The sequence below is a fragment of the Cherax quadricarinatus genome, unplaced genomic scaffold (genome assembly GCF_038502225.1).
Source record: "Cherax quadricarinatus isolate ZL_2023a unplaced genomic scaffold, ASM3850222v1 Contig1770, whole genome shotgun sequence".
Lineage (NCBI taxonomy): Eukaryota > Metazoa > Arthropoda > Malacostraca > Decapoda > Parastacidae > Cherax > Cherax quadricarinatus.
In genome coordinates, this window is record NW_027196796.1 from 1,255 (window position 1) to 15,543 (window position 14,289).

At 55.7% G+C, this 14,289-nt stretch overlaps 1 protein-coding gene across 2 annotated transcripts in view; it reads right to left on the bottom strand.

Annotated features, from left to right (window-relative positions):
- Positions 1–338: 338 nt before the first annotated feature.
- Positions 339–14,289, bottom strand: part of LOC128685074 (solute carrier family 49 member A3) — a gene marked incomplete at its 3' end in the record, with an annotated part of 54,139 nt that continues 40,188 nt past the window's right edge. For both annotated transcript variants that reach the window (XM_070081120.1, XM_070081119.1), the window contains 2 exon segments: positions 339–537; positions 2,855–2,990. In XM_070081120.1, coding sequence (XP_069937221.1) covers positions 339–537; positions 2,855–2,990 — 335 coding nt within the window.

Genomic DNA, 14,289 nt, shown 5'->3' on the forward strand with positions numbered 1-14,289 from the left:
ACATCTTGTAACATAAGTACATGATTATCAGTACTTAGTGATCCCTAATAAATTATTATTATTATTATTATTATTATTAGTAGTAGTAGTAGTAGTAGTAGTAGTAATAGCAGTAGTAGTAGTAATAGCAGTAGTAGTAGTAGACCAGGCTGTTTGGTTAATGGAGCTTTAAAGTCAGTCGAATACACGGGGGTCATTTAAGCTGCATATCACTTTATTCCCTTAAAAAGGAATTAAAGTAAACTCTCGGTGCATATATAGACACATAAACCTCGCGGCGTATATCTTATGTAATATTATTATTATTATTATTATTATTATTATAGTTATGCACTGACGTCGCTGTATCCCAGAGGACAGAGGAGCTGTTGGGTAACGGTAGAGATGGAGCTGAAGAGTCCTATACCACATCCTAGAGACAGCAGGAGCAGGAGGTAAGGTACACAGGTAAAGGTCTCCTTCAGCTGCTGCAGGTAAGGTGCTCTGTCTCTCTCTCCTCGTTGGGCACTCTGGCTAGGCGCCGTACGTGGCTTCGATCTGTGGGGTGAGTTACCTAGCATTAGTCCGGTGTAGCAGTTGTGCTACTCCAAATTATTTAGTCATTTAGGCTTGGGTACATGACATACATATTTTTTAACAATGGTCTTGAGGGAACACAGATGTTAGTTGGTTGGTTAATGGGGTTTATAGTCTATTTACTACACGAGGATTATTATGGCTGCATGGAAACTGTTCACCACCAGTCACAAACGGTGTAATACCTTCAACTGCGATTAAAGTAAGTTCTCAGCATATATACAATGAGAAATATATACTCCTGCCACAGATATTATGGACATTATGAAAATTTAACGTAACATGACCCAGTGAAGTCACTGTGACTTATTTCCATTGGGGTCACTGATTTGCATTTTGTTCTTTTAAACTTCGTGATTTTCGTTCTTCTCAGGTTCGTTTTCTTTTCAATTCTGTGACATTTCCATTTTCGTCTTTTTATAATTCCTCTAAATTGATACGTCAATCTTTCTTGAATTTTATGGAAACCGTTTTCTCTCCCCTGTGTCACAACCCAGTCAAACCTGTAGTAGTGTTGTTTCTCATCCCTCTTACCTTCCTTGATCATGATGTGCACAGTTTGTGTGTGTGTGTGTGTGTGTGTGTGTGTGTGTGTGTGTGTGTGTGCGTACTCACCTAATTGTACTCACCTAATTGTGGTTGCAGGGGTCGAGACTCAGCTCCTGGCCCCGCCTCTTCACCGACCGCTACTAGGTCCCCTCTCCCCCTGCTCCATGAGCTTTATCATACCTCGTCTTAAAACTATGTATAGTTCCTGCCTCCACTACATCGCTTGCCAGACTATTACACTTCCTAACTACTCTATGACTGAAGAAATACTTCCTAACATCTCTTTGACTCATCTGAGTCTTCAGCTTCCAATTGTGGCCCCTTGTTTCTGTGTCCCATCTCTGGAACATCCTGTCTCTGTCCACCTTGTCTATTCCACGCAGTATTTTGCATGTCCTTATCATGTCTCCCCTGACCCTCCTGTCCTCCAGTGTTGTCAGACCGATTTCATTAACCTTTCTTCATAGGACATTCCCCTTAGCTCTGGAACTAGCCTTGTTGCAAACCTTTGCACTTTCTTTAATTTCTTGACGTGTTTGACCAGGTGTGGGTTCCAAACTGGTGCTGGGTACTCCAGTATGGGCCTGACGTACACAGTGTATAAAGTCTTGAACGATTCCTTGCTGAGGTACCGGAACGCTATTCTCAGGTTTGCCAAGCGCCTATATGCCGCAGCAGTTATCTGGTTAATGTGTGCTTCTGGCGATGTACTCCGTATTATACTCACTCCTAGGTCTTTCTCCTTGAGTGAGGTTTGCAGCTTTTGGCCACCTAGCCTATACTCTGTCTGCAGTCTTCTTTGCGCTCCTCCGATCTTCATGACTTTGCATTTGTGTGTGTGTGTGTGTGTGTGTGTGTGTGTGTGTGTGTGTGTGTGTGTGTGTGTGTGTGTGTGTGTGTGTGTGTGTGTGTGTGTGTTGCCAACCATGACTCTGTTCCTCTCTCATGGTCAACCACGACTACCTGTTCCCTCTATCATGGTCAAACAGGACTGTCTGTTCCCTCCCTTCCCTCTCTTTGCTCTCCTATCCAAACTTACTTAACTCACTTATCTAGATAGTGGAAATAAAAGTGTACTCGCAAGTGACGAGTGTACTCAGCCAGTGTGAAGTATTCAGTGCAACTATACCGTATTTGCCACATATATTTCAGTAATACGTATATACTTTTATCTACATATAAAGTAATAAAAACTCTCAACTACACATACTGTAGGAAAGTAATACTATCAACTACATATAGTTAGTATTATCAGCTACATATAGTTACTTCTATCAGTTACATTTAGTTAACGCTATCAGCTACATATAGTTATGTAATACGTATTATAATTATTTATTCAATCAGTAGTCTTGCCAAAAAATGAGAAGGAATTTAAGGTGGAATAATGAGGAAGCTGAATCAATGTTGCTAAACTCTAACAATCTGGGATATTAAAACGCTTTAAGTTATATTTATTTGCTTATTGCTTTCAAAAAGGAAAATTAGTGCCTGGGATGTGGTCTGCAAGTGGCTGTCTTGTATTAAGTGTTATTTTGTTATAACAGTGAAAAAATAATTAACAGTGTTGATCAGGAAAATGTAATGCAAGCAAATATTCCACTGTTAAATTATCACCTCTTACATTTCTTCTTTTTCCTGCCTTCACTCGGATTCTCCCTCCACATCTCCGATTTCTCTCTTCCTTTCATTATTTCCCCTTACGCTTTCCAGTGCGTTGTGTACTCACCTGGTAACGGAGACGAGGGTGATCAACTGGGTGAAGACTGCCATGCCACAGTAGACGTAATTAAGAATGGGCAAGGTGGAGTACTTAATCAGTATTGGTGAGAGCACCTGTGCCACCACCACTCCCAGTGGGTTGGCTGTAGAAGGAGACAAGAGAGTGAGGTCTTGCTGGAGGGACGCAGAGGATAAAGAGGGACATAGGCGGTGGTGGAAGACAGGGAGGGTGGGGGGTGGCCAGGAGGGAGTGTGGGGGAAGACCAGCAGGGAGTGTGGGGCAGGCCAGCAGGGAGTGTGGGGGAGGCCAGCAGGGAATGTGAGGGAGGCCAGCAGGGACTGTGGGTAGCCAGGAGAGAGAGTGGGGGAGGCCAAGAGGGAGTGTGGGAGAGGCCAGCAGGCAGTGTGGGGGAGGCCAGCAGGTTGTGTGGGGGAGAGACTAGCAGAGAGTGTGGATGGTCAGGAGGGAGGGTGGGTGAGGCCAGCAGGGAGTGTAGGGGGTGGCCAGGAGGGAGTATGGGGAGGCCAGCAGGGAGAATGGGGGAGGCCAGCAGGGAGTGTGGGGGAGGCCAACAGGGAGTGTGGGGGGTGACCAGGAGGGAGTGTGGGGAAGGCCAGCAGGGAGTGTGGGGGAGGCCAGCAGGGAGTGTGGAGGAGGCCAGCAGGGAGTAGGGGGGAGGCCAGCAGGTAGTGTGGGGGTAGGCCAGCAGGGAGTGTGGGGGGAGGCCAGCAGGGAGTGTGGGGGGAGGCCAGAAGGGAGTGTAGAGGAGGCAAGCAGGGAGTGTGGGGGAGGCCAGCAGGGAGTGTGGGGGAAGCAAGCAGGGAGTGTGGGAGGAGGCCAGCAGGAAGTGTGGGGAGGCCAGCAGGGAGTGTGGTGGAGGCCAGCAGGGAGTGTGGGGGGAGGCCAGCAGGGAGTGTAGGGGAGGCAAGCAGGGAGTGTGGGGGAGGCCAGCAGGGAGTGTGAGGAAGGCCAGCAGGGAGTGTGGTGGAGGCCAGCAGGGAGTGTAGGGGGTGGCCAGGAGGAAGTGTGCGGGAGGCTAGCAGGCAGTGTGGGGAAGGCCAGCAGGGAGTGTGGAGGAGGCCAGCAGGGAGCGTGGGGAAGGTCAGCAGGGAGTGTGGGAGGAGACCAGCAGGAAGTGTCGGGAGGCCAGCAGGGAGTGTGAGGAAGGCCAGCAGGGAATGTGGGGGAGGCCAGCAGGGAGTGTAGGGGAAGGCCAGCAGGTGTGGGGGGAGGCCAGCAGGGAGTGTGGGGGAGGCAAGCAGGGAGTGTGAGGGAGGCCAGCAGGGAGTGTAGGAGAGGCAAGCAGGGAGTGTGGGGGAGGTCAGCAGGGAGTGTGGGGGGAGGCCAGCAAGGAGTGTGGGGAGGCCAGCAGGGAGTGTGGGGGAGGCAGCAGGGAGTGTGGGGGAGGCCAGCAGGGAGTGTGGGGGAGGCCAGTAGGGAGTGTGGGGGAGGCAGCAGGGAGTGTGGGGGAGGCCAGCAGGGAGTGTGGAGTAGGCCAGCAGGGAGCGTGGGGAAGGTCAGCAGGGAGTGTGGGAGAAGGCCAGCAGTAAGTGTGGGGAGGCCAGCAGGGAGTGTGAGGAAGGCCAGCAGGGAGTGTGGGGGAGGCCAGCAGGGAGTGTAGGGGAAGGCCAGCAGGTGTGGGGGGTGGCCAGCAGGGAGTGTGGGGGAGGCAAGCAGGGAGTGTGAGGGAGGCCAGCAGGGAGTGTAGGAGAGGCAAGCAGGGAGTGTGGGGGAGGTCAGCAGGGAGTGTGGGGGGAGGCCAGCAAGGAGTGTGGGGGAGGCCAGCAGGGAGTGTGGGGAGAGGCCAGCAGGGAATGTGGGGAGAAGCCAGCAGGGAGTGTGGGGGAGGCCAGGAGGGAGTGTGGGGGAGGCAGCAGGGAGTGTGGGGGAGGCCAGCAGCAGCAAGGAGTGTAGAGGAGTGTGGGGAGAGGCCAGCAGGGAATGTGGGGAGAAACCAGCAGGGAGTGTGGGGGAGGCCAGTAATGAGTGTGGGGGAGGCAGCAGGGAGTGTGGGGGAGGCCAGCAGGGAGTGTAGAGGATGCCAGCAGGGAGCGTGGGGAAGGTCAGCAGGGAGTGTGGGAGGAGGCCAGCAGGAAGTGTCGGGAGGCCAGCAGGGAGTGTGAGGAAGGCCAGCAGGGAGTGTGGGGGAGGCCAGCAGGGAGTGTAGGGGAAGGCCAGCAGGTGTGGGGGGAGGCCAGCAGGGAGTGTGGGGGAGGCCAGCAGGGAGTGTGAGGGAGGCCAGCAGGGAGTGTAGGAGAGGCAAGCAGGGAGTGTGGGGGAGGTCAGCAGGGAGTGGGGGGGGAGGCCAGCAAGGAGTGTGAGGAAGGCCAGCAGGGAATGTGGGGGAGGCCAGCAGGGAGTGTAGGGGAAGGCCAGCAGGGGGGGGGGGAGGCCAGCAGGGAGTGTGGGGGAGGCAAGCAGGGAGTGTGAGGGAGGCCAGCAGGGAGTGTAGTAGAGGCAAGCAGGGAGTGTGGGGGAGGTCAGCAGGGAGTGTGTGGGGAGAGGCCAGCAAGGAGTGTGGGGGAGGCCAGCAGGGAGTGTGGGGAGAGGCCAGCAGGGAATGTGGGGAGAAGCCAGCAGGGAGTGTGGGGGAGGCCAGCAGGGAGTGTGGGGAGAGGCCAGCAGGGAATGTGGGGAGAAGCCAGCAGGGAGTGTGGGGGATGGCATGAAGGAGCGTGGGGAAGGTCAGCAGGGAGTGTGGGAGGAGGCCAGCAGGAAGTGTGGGGAGGCCAGCAGGGAGTGTGAGGAAGGCCAGCAGGGAGTGTGGGGGAGGCCAGCAGGGAGTGTAGGGGAAGGCCAGCAGGTGTGGGGTGATGCCAGCAGGGAGTGTGGGGGAGGCAAGCAGGGAGTGTGAGGGAGGCCAGCAGGGAGTGTAGTAGAGGCAAGCAGGGAGTGTGGGGGAGGTCAGCAGGGAGTGTGGGGGGAGGCCAGCAAGGAGTGTGGGGGAGGCCAGCAGGGAGTGTGGGGAGAGGCCAGCAGGGAATGTGGGGAGGATGCCAGCAGGGAGTGTGGGGGGGGCCAGTAGGGAGTGTGGGGGAGGCAGTAGGGAGTGTGGGGGAGGCCAGCAGGGAGTGTGGGGGAGGCCAGCAGGCAGTGTGGGGGGAGGCTAGCAGGGAGTGTGGGTGGCCAGGAGGGAGTGTGGGGGAGGCCAGCAGGGAGTGTATGGAGTGGCCAGGAGGGAGTGTGGGGGAGGTCAGCAGGCATTGTGGGGGGAGGCTAGCAGGGAGTGTGGGAGGCCAGCAGGGAGTGTGGGGGAGGCCAGCAGGGAGTGCGGGGGAGGCCAGCAGGGAGTGTGGGAGGAGGCCAGCAGGAAGTGTGGGAGGAGGCCAGCAGGGAGTGCGGGGGGGGAAGGCCAGAAGGGAGTGTGGGGAAGGCCAGCAGGGAGTGTGGGAGGAGGCCAGCAGGGAGTGTGGGGAGGCCAGAAGGGAGTGTGGGGAAGGCAAGCAGGGAGTGTGGTGGGGGCCAGCAGTGAGTATGGGGGAAGGCCAGCAGGGAGTGTAAGGGGTGGCCAGGAGGAAGTGTGCGGGAGGCCAGCAGGGAGTGTGAGAGAGGCAAGAAGGGAGTGTGGGGGAGGCAGCAGGGAGTGTGAGGGGAGGCCAGCAGGGAGTATGGGGGAAGGCCAGCTGGGAGTGTGGGGGAGGTCAGCAGGAATTGTGAGGGGAGGCCAGCAGGGAGTGTGAGGGAAGGCCAGCAGGGAGTGTAATGAGATGCCAGCAGGGAGTGTGGGGGAGGCCAGCAGGGAGTGTGAGGGGAGGCCAGCAGGGAGTGTGGGGGGGAGGCCAGCAGGGAGTGTGGAGGGAGGCCAGCAGGGGGTTTGGGGGAGGCCAGGAGGGAGTGTGCGGGGAGGCCAGCAGGGAGTGTGGGGGGAGGCCAGGAGCCAGGAGTGTGGGGGCAGGCCAGCAGGGAGTGTGGGGGGAGGCCAGCAGGGAGTGTGGGGGAGGCCAGGAGGGAGTGGGGGGCAGGCCAGCAGGGAGTGTGGGGGGAGGCCAGGAGTGAGTGTGGGGGGAGGCCAAGAGGGAGTGTGGGGGAGGCCAGGAGTGGGGGCAGGCCAGCAGGGAGTGTGGGGGGAGGCCAGCAGGAAGTGTGGGGGAGCCCAAGAGGGAGTGTGGGGGCACGTTAGCAGAGAGTGTGAGGGAGGCCAGGAGTGAGTGTGGGGGGAGACCAAGAGGGAGTGTGGGGGAGGCCAAGAGGGAGTGTGGGGCCAGCAGGCCAGCAGGGAGTGTGGGGGGAGGCCAGCAGGGAGTGAGTGTGGGGGAGAGCCAAGAGGGAGTGTGGGGGAGGCAGCAGGAGGTGTGGGGGGAAGCAGGGAGTGTGGGGGGAGGCCAGCAGGAGAGGCAAGCAGGGAGTGTGGGGGGGCCAGCAAGTGTGGGGGAAGCAAGCAGGGAGTATGGGGGAGGCCAGCAGGAAGTGTGGGGAGGCCAGCAGGGAGTGTGTAGAGGCCAGCAGGGGTGTAGGCCAGGAGGAAGTGTGCAGCAGGGCAGTGTGGGGAAGGCCAGCAGGGAGTGTAGAGGATGCCAGCAGGGAGCGTGGGGAAGGTCAGCAGGGAGTGTGGGAGGAGGCCAGCAGGAAGTGTGGGGAGGCCAGCAGGGAGTGTGAGGAAGGCCAGCAGGGAGTGTGGGGGAGGCCAGCAGGGAGTGTAGGGGAAGGCCAGCAGGTGTGGGGGGAGGCCAGCAGGGAGTGTGGGGGAGGCAAGCAGGGAGTGTGAGGGAGGCCAGCAGGGAGTGTAGGAGAGGCAAGCAGGGAGTGTGGGGGAGGCAGCAGGGAGTGTGGGGGGAGGCCAGGCAGCAGGAGTGTGCAGGGAATGTGGGGAGGCCAGCAGGGAGTGTGGGGGAGGCCAGCAGGGAGTGTAGGTGGAGTAGGCCAGCAGGGAGCGTGGGGAAGGTCAACAGGGAGTGTGGGAGGAGGCCAGCAGTAAGTGTGGGGAGGCCAGCAGGGAGTGTGAGGAAGGCCAGCAGGGAGTGTGGGGGAGGCCAGCAGGGAGTGTAGGGGAAGGCCAGCAGGTGTGGGGGAGGCCAGCAGGGAGTGTGGGGAGAGGCAAGCAGGGAGTGTGTGGGAGGCCAGCAGGGAGTGTAGGAGAGGCAAGCAGGGAGTGTGGGGGAGGTCAGCAGGGAGTGTGGGGGAGGCCAGCAAGGAGTGTGGGGGAGGCCAGCAGGGAGTGTGGGGAGAGGCCAGCAGGGAATGTGGGGAGAAACCAGCAGGGAGTGTGGGGGAGGCCAGTAGGGAGTGTGGGGGAGGCAGCAGGGAGTGTGGGGGAGGCCAGCAGGGAGTGTAGAGGATGCCAGCAGGGAGCGTGGGGAAGGTCAGCAGGGAGTGTGGGAGGAGACCAGCAGGAAGTGTGGGGAGGCCAGCAGGGAGTGTGAGGAAGGCCAGCAGGGAGTGTGGGGGAGGCCAGCAGGGAGTGTAGGGGAAGGCCAGCAGGTGTGGGGGGAGGCCAGCAGGGAGTGGGGGGGAGGCAAGCAGGGAGTGTGAGGGAGGCCAGCAGGGAGTGTAGGAGAGGCAAGCAGGGAGTGTGGGGAGGCCAGCAGGGAGTGTGGGGAGAGGCCAGCAAGGAGTGTGAGGAAGGCCAGCAGGGAAAGGCCAGCAGGGAGTGTAGGGGAAGGCCAGCAGTGTGGGGGGGAGGCCAGCAGGGAGAGGCAAGCAGGGAGTGTGCCAGCAGGGAGTGTCAAGCAGTGTGGGGGAGGTCAGCAGGGAGTGTGGAGGGAGGCCAGCAAGGAGTGTGGGGGAGGCCAGCAAGGAGTGTGGGGAGAGGCCAGCAGGGAATGTGGGGAGAAGCCAGCAGGGAGTGTGGGGGAGGCCAGTAGGGAGTGTGGGGGAGGCAGCAGGGAGTGTGGGGGAGGCCAGCAGGGAGTGTGGAGGAGGCCAGCAGGGAGCGTGGGGAAGGTCAGCAGGGAGTGTGGGAGGAGGCCAGCAGGAAGTGTGGGGAGGCCAGCAGGGAGTGTGAGGAAGGCCAGCAGGGAGTGTGGGGGAGGCCAGCAGGGAGTGTAGGGGAAGGCCAGCAGGTGTGGGGGGAGGCCAGCAGGGAGTGTGGGCGAGGCAAGCAGGGAGTGTGAGGGAGGCCAGCAGGGAGTGTAGGAGAGGCAAGCAGGGAGTGTGGGGGAGGTCAGCAGGGAGTGTGGGGGGAGGCCAGCAAGGAGTGTGGGGGAGGCCAGCAGGGAGTGTGGGGAGAGGCCAGCAGGGAATGTGGGGAGAAGCCAGCAGGGAGTGTGGGGGAGGCCAATAGGGAGTGTGGGGGAGGCAGTAGGGAGTGTGGGGGGAGGCCAGCATGGAGTGTGGGGGAGGCCAGCAGGCAGTGTGGGGGGAGGCTAGCAGGGAGTGTGGGTGGCCAGGAGGGAGTGTGGGGGAGGCCAGCAGGGAGTGTATGGAGTGGCCAGGAGGGAGTGTGGGGGAGGTCAGCAGGCAGTGTGGGGGGAGGCTAGCAGGGAGTGTGGGAGGCCAGCAGGGAGTGTGGGGGAGGCCAGCAGGGAGTGCGGGGGAGGCCAGCAGGGAGTGTGGGAGGAGGCCAGCAGGGAGTGTGGGGGAGGCCAGCAGGGAGTGCGGGGGGGGAAGGCCAGAAGGGAGTGTGGGGAAGGCCAGCAGGGAGTGTGGGAGGAGGCCAGCAGGGAGTGTGGGGAGGCCAGAAGGGAGTGTGGGGAAGGCAAGCAGGGAGTGTGGTGGGGGCCAGCAGTGAGTATGGGGGAAGGCCAGCAGGGAGTGTAAGGGGTGGCCAGGAGGAAGTGTGCGGGAGGCCAGCAGGGAGTGTGAGAGAGGCAAGAAGGGAGTGTGGGGAGGCCAGCAGGGAGTGTGGGGGAGGCAGCAGGGAGTGTGAGGGGAGGCCAGCAGGGAGTATGGGGGAAGGCCAGCTGGGAGTGTGGGGGAGGTCAGCAGGAATTGTGAGGGGAGGCCAGCAGGGAGTGAGAGGGAAGGCCAGCAGGGAGTGTAATGAGAGGCCAGCAGGGAGTGTGGGGGAGGCCAGCAGGGAGTGTGGGGGAAGGCCAGCAGGAAGTGTGAGGGGAGGCCAGCAGGGAGTGTGGGGGGGAGGCCAGCAGGGAGTGTGGAGGGAGGCCAGCAGGGGGTGTGGGGGAGGCCAGGAGGGAGTGTGGGGGCAGGCCAGCAGGGAGTGTGGGGGAGGCCAGCAGGGAGTGTGGGGGGCTAGGACGGAGTGTGGGGGGAGGCCAGCAGGGAGTGTGGGGGGAGGCCAGGAGTGAGTGTGGGTGGAGGCCAGGAGTGTGGGGGCAGGCCAGCAGGGAGTGTGGGGGGAGGCCAGCAGGGAGTGTGGGGGAGGCCAGGAGGGAGTGTGGGGGCAGGCTAGCAGGGAGTGTGGGGGAGGCCAGGAGTGAGTGTGGGGGAGACCAAGAGGGAGTGTGGGGGAGGCCAAGAGGGAGTGTGGGGGGAGGCCAGGAGTGTGGGGGCAGGCCAGCAGGGAGTGTGGGGGGAGGCCAGCAGGAAGTGTGTGGGGAGCCCAAGAGGGAGTGTGGGGGCACGTTAGCAGAGAGTGTGGGGGAGGCCAGGAGTGAGTGTATGGGAGACCAAGAGGGAGTGTGGGGGAGGCCAAGAGGGAGTGTGGGGGGAGGCCAGCAGGGAGCTCTCAGAATGGTGTCATTGTGATTAGATTTTTAGATTTTTGCTGACGTTCATTGTGCTCTTATGCCACCATCCACAGGATGGTACCACAAGAGCATCTGGATACAAAAAAAAAGGCCTAGGAGCCACGGCTCCCCAATATAATATAGCTAATGTGTGCTTTTAACTATTACAAACTAAATTAGGTATTTTGCTTGAAATGTCTAGTGTCTTATTTTTATTAGTAACATACCTCGGAATATCACATAATTTACAAATGCAGAAAAAATATTATAATTAATAATTACCTTCCACATTATTTTTCAAGTCAGCAGAAGTTACATCCACAGACAGCTTAATTAGCTCCGATTTCTGGGGGAGGTTGCACACATGTTTGGGGGAGCTACCGGGCTCCTTGGCTTCGAACTATAGACCAATAATACACAAATAACCCGCACATAAAAGAGAGAAGCTTACGACGACGTTTCGGTCCGACTTGGACCATTTACAAAGTCACACTAACCAGAAGTGGAGCAGGACGGCTATATATAGGCAGGAAGAGGTGGAGGTAGTAGTAGTAGTAGTAGTAGTACAAGAATGGTATATAATACCGACAAGATGAAATTAAGACACATGCGCAACACCCGGGCATCCCTATCGTAGACGTTTCGCCATCCAGCCAGCCACTGGATGGCGAAACGTCCACAACAAAGACACCCAGATGCCGCACATGTGTCTTAATTTCATCAGTAGTAGTAGTAGTAGAAGAGGTAGTAGTAGTGGTAGTGGTAGAAGTGGGGAATAGGTAGGACGAGCCAGTCAAATACAAAGGAAGGGAAGCACTACAACAGAGCTAGGTGCCCAAAGAGGGAGAGCAAGCGCACAGAGGTGCGTGAAAGGGGAAGTGGTGAAATAAATGAAGAAGGAACAAAAACACGAGATAGAAGAGAGCAAAAAAAAAAAAAAAAAAAAAAAAAAAACAGAGGAGAAAAAGGAAAGAGGAAAGGGGAAGAGGGAGAAGAAGAAAAAGAAAAAGAAAAAATTAGGAGTCAGGTTAAGTCACGGGTGTTCTGAAGTTTGGAGCATTTTACAATGTAGTGGGAGAGGAAGGCATCTACAGAGACGAAGCCAGGGCTCAGATTCATACAAGGAAAGTTGTGTATTAGAGAGGATTCAACTAGACGGCGACTGTTCAAGTTGGAAGTAGGGAAGACAGTTTTAGCAGAAGACCAGTCAATAGGATGGCTATGATCTTTGACGTGACAGAAAAGAGCATTGTTAGTGTCGGCAAGCCTAACACTATTTTTGTGCTCCCTAAGTCTGTCAGAAAGAGATCAACCAGTTTCTCCGAAGTACTGAAGAGGACAGGAGGAGCAAGAAATAGAGTAGACACCAGGAACATCTGTAGAGGGAGGAGAGGTATGAACGAGATTAGTGCGAAGAGTGTTAGTCTGGCGGAAGGTAAGCTTGATGTCTAAGGGACGGAGAGAATTGTTGAGATTAGAAAGACGGAAATGTAGGGAAGGCAGAGGATAGAAGAGTTCCCAGGAGTAGAGAGTTTGGGAGAGAAGAAATTACGTTTAGCACGAGTCTGAAATGGGAAGGGTAGCCAAGACAGGAAAACGAATTATGAAGAGTGGAAATTTCTGCTGGAAGGAACTGAAGATCACAGATGTGGAGGGCACGGAGAAAGAGGGAAATAAGAACACTTTTCTTGACAGGGGAAGCATGACAGGAAAAGTAGTGAATGTACATGCCACTGTACATAGGTTTTCGGTAAACGGAAAAGGAAAAACCTGTATCTGAGCGGTGGACATGGACATCAAGGAAAGGAAGCAAGGAATTAGATTCCCATTCAGCTTTAAACTTAATGGAAGGGGCAAGATTATTAAGAGCTTCAAGAAAAGGTTGGAAGTGACTGGAGTCATGAGGCCACAGAGCAAAGATGTCATCCACATAGCGGAGCCAGAGTGAAGGTTGCACATCGAGGGTAGGAAGAAGAACAGTCTCGAAGTATTCCATGTAAAGATTAGCAAGGACAGGGGAGAGAGGAGAGCCCATAGCGACACCGAAGGTTTGTGAGTAATATTTCCCTTGGAAGGAAAAGGAGTTAGAGTCCACACAGAGGCAGATAAGATCAAGAAAGACATCAGTAGGTGTAGGTAGATTTAGAAACCCTTCATGGGCCTTCTCTCTAAGGAAATCAAGGACATCATCAAGAGGGACATTGGTGAAGAGGGACTCAACGTCAAGACTAAGCATCTTACAGGTTGGGAGAGAGCGAACCCGTTCAATGAAGTCTTGAGAGTGACGGAGGTGGGCAGGAGAAAAAGTACCAAGAAAGGGAGTGAGGGTTTTGGCCAGCCAAGAAGGAAGAGAATAAGAGACAGAACCTCTAGACTCTAGAGGATATGATAGGACGAAGAGGAATATCAGGTTTATGATATTCGCCGTCTAGTTGAATCCTCTCTAATACACAACTTTCCTTGTATGAATCTGAGCCCTGGCTTCGTCTCTGTAGATGTCTTCCTCTCCCACTACATTGTAAAATGCTCCAAACTTCAGAACTCCCGTGACTTAACCTGACTCCTCATTTTTTCTTTATCTTTTTCTTCTTCTCCCTCTTCCCCTTTCCTCTTTCCTTTTTCTCCTCTGGGGTGTTTTTTTTTCTCTCTTCTATCTCGTGTTTCTGTTCCTTCTTCATTTATTTCACCACTTCCCCTTTCACGCACCTCTGTGCGCTTGCTCTCCCTCTGTGGGCACCTAGCTCTTTTGTAGTGCTCCCCTTCCTTTGTATTTGACTGGCTCGTCCTCCCTATTCCCCACTTCTACCACTACCTCTACTGCTACCTCTTCTACTACTACTACTACTGATGAAATTAAGACACATGTGCGGCGTCTGGGTGTCTTTGTTGTGGACGTTTCGCCATCCAGTGGCTGGCTGGATGTCGAAACGTCTACGATAGGAATGCTCGGGTTTGCGCATGTGCCTTAATTTCATCTTGTCGGTATTATATACCCTTCTTGTACTACTACTACTACTACTACCTCCACCTCTTCCTGCCTATATATAGCCGTCCGTCTCCACTTCTGGTTAGTGTGACTTTGTAAATGGTCCAAGTCGGACCGAAACGTCGTCGTAAGCTTCTCTCTTTTATGTGCGGGTTATTTTTGTATCGTTCCAGTCACGGTATTGTGCCTTTTTTTGATATTTATGGACCCCGCAGTTAAGCGTCATATTCTCTCCAACATTTTTAATGTTCTTCCCTCTTTTAAACTCCTCTTTCGATCTTATGAGGCTGCTCTTATTGCTACCCGGCGTCGTAAGAATCAGCTTCGCTTCCTACGTGACTGTCATGCTGAACAAGTTCTGCCACCTTCCTTCTCCCACTTCCTGAAAACCAACCCATTGGGCACTCCCTTTCCTGATCATGCCCGTCTCCTACTTCAACAGCTCATTCTTTCTACTAAATCACAGGTTGAAGATGCCTTCTTTACTTTCCGTCAACGTCAACATGCTCTCTTTGCGGCTCTACCACAGGATCTCTGTAACCTTCTCTCTACCATTGCCTTTGACACTGCTCGCCTGAATACACAAATTCATTCTTCCAAACTACAGAATAAACTTTAACGTCTCATCTCAGCCAGCCCTTGGTCTAAATTCTCCCTCACTGACTGTTACTAACTTGTCTTCTGTCTCACTCTCTCAGTATGAACTTCTTGGTTTTGGCCTTTCCTTTGCCACTTCGCCTACTCCTCGCGCTGGTATTGCCCTGATTAGCTCTTTTGATTCCTTTCGTCAATCTCGCTCCCGTAATCTTCTTGACTTGTCCACTTTTCGTGGCGCTCTCCTTCCTGCTCTTGTTAGTCTGTTTTCTAAGAATCACCACCTTCCACGCCGT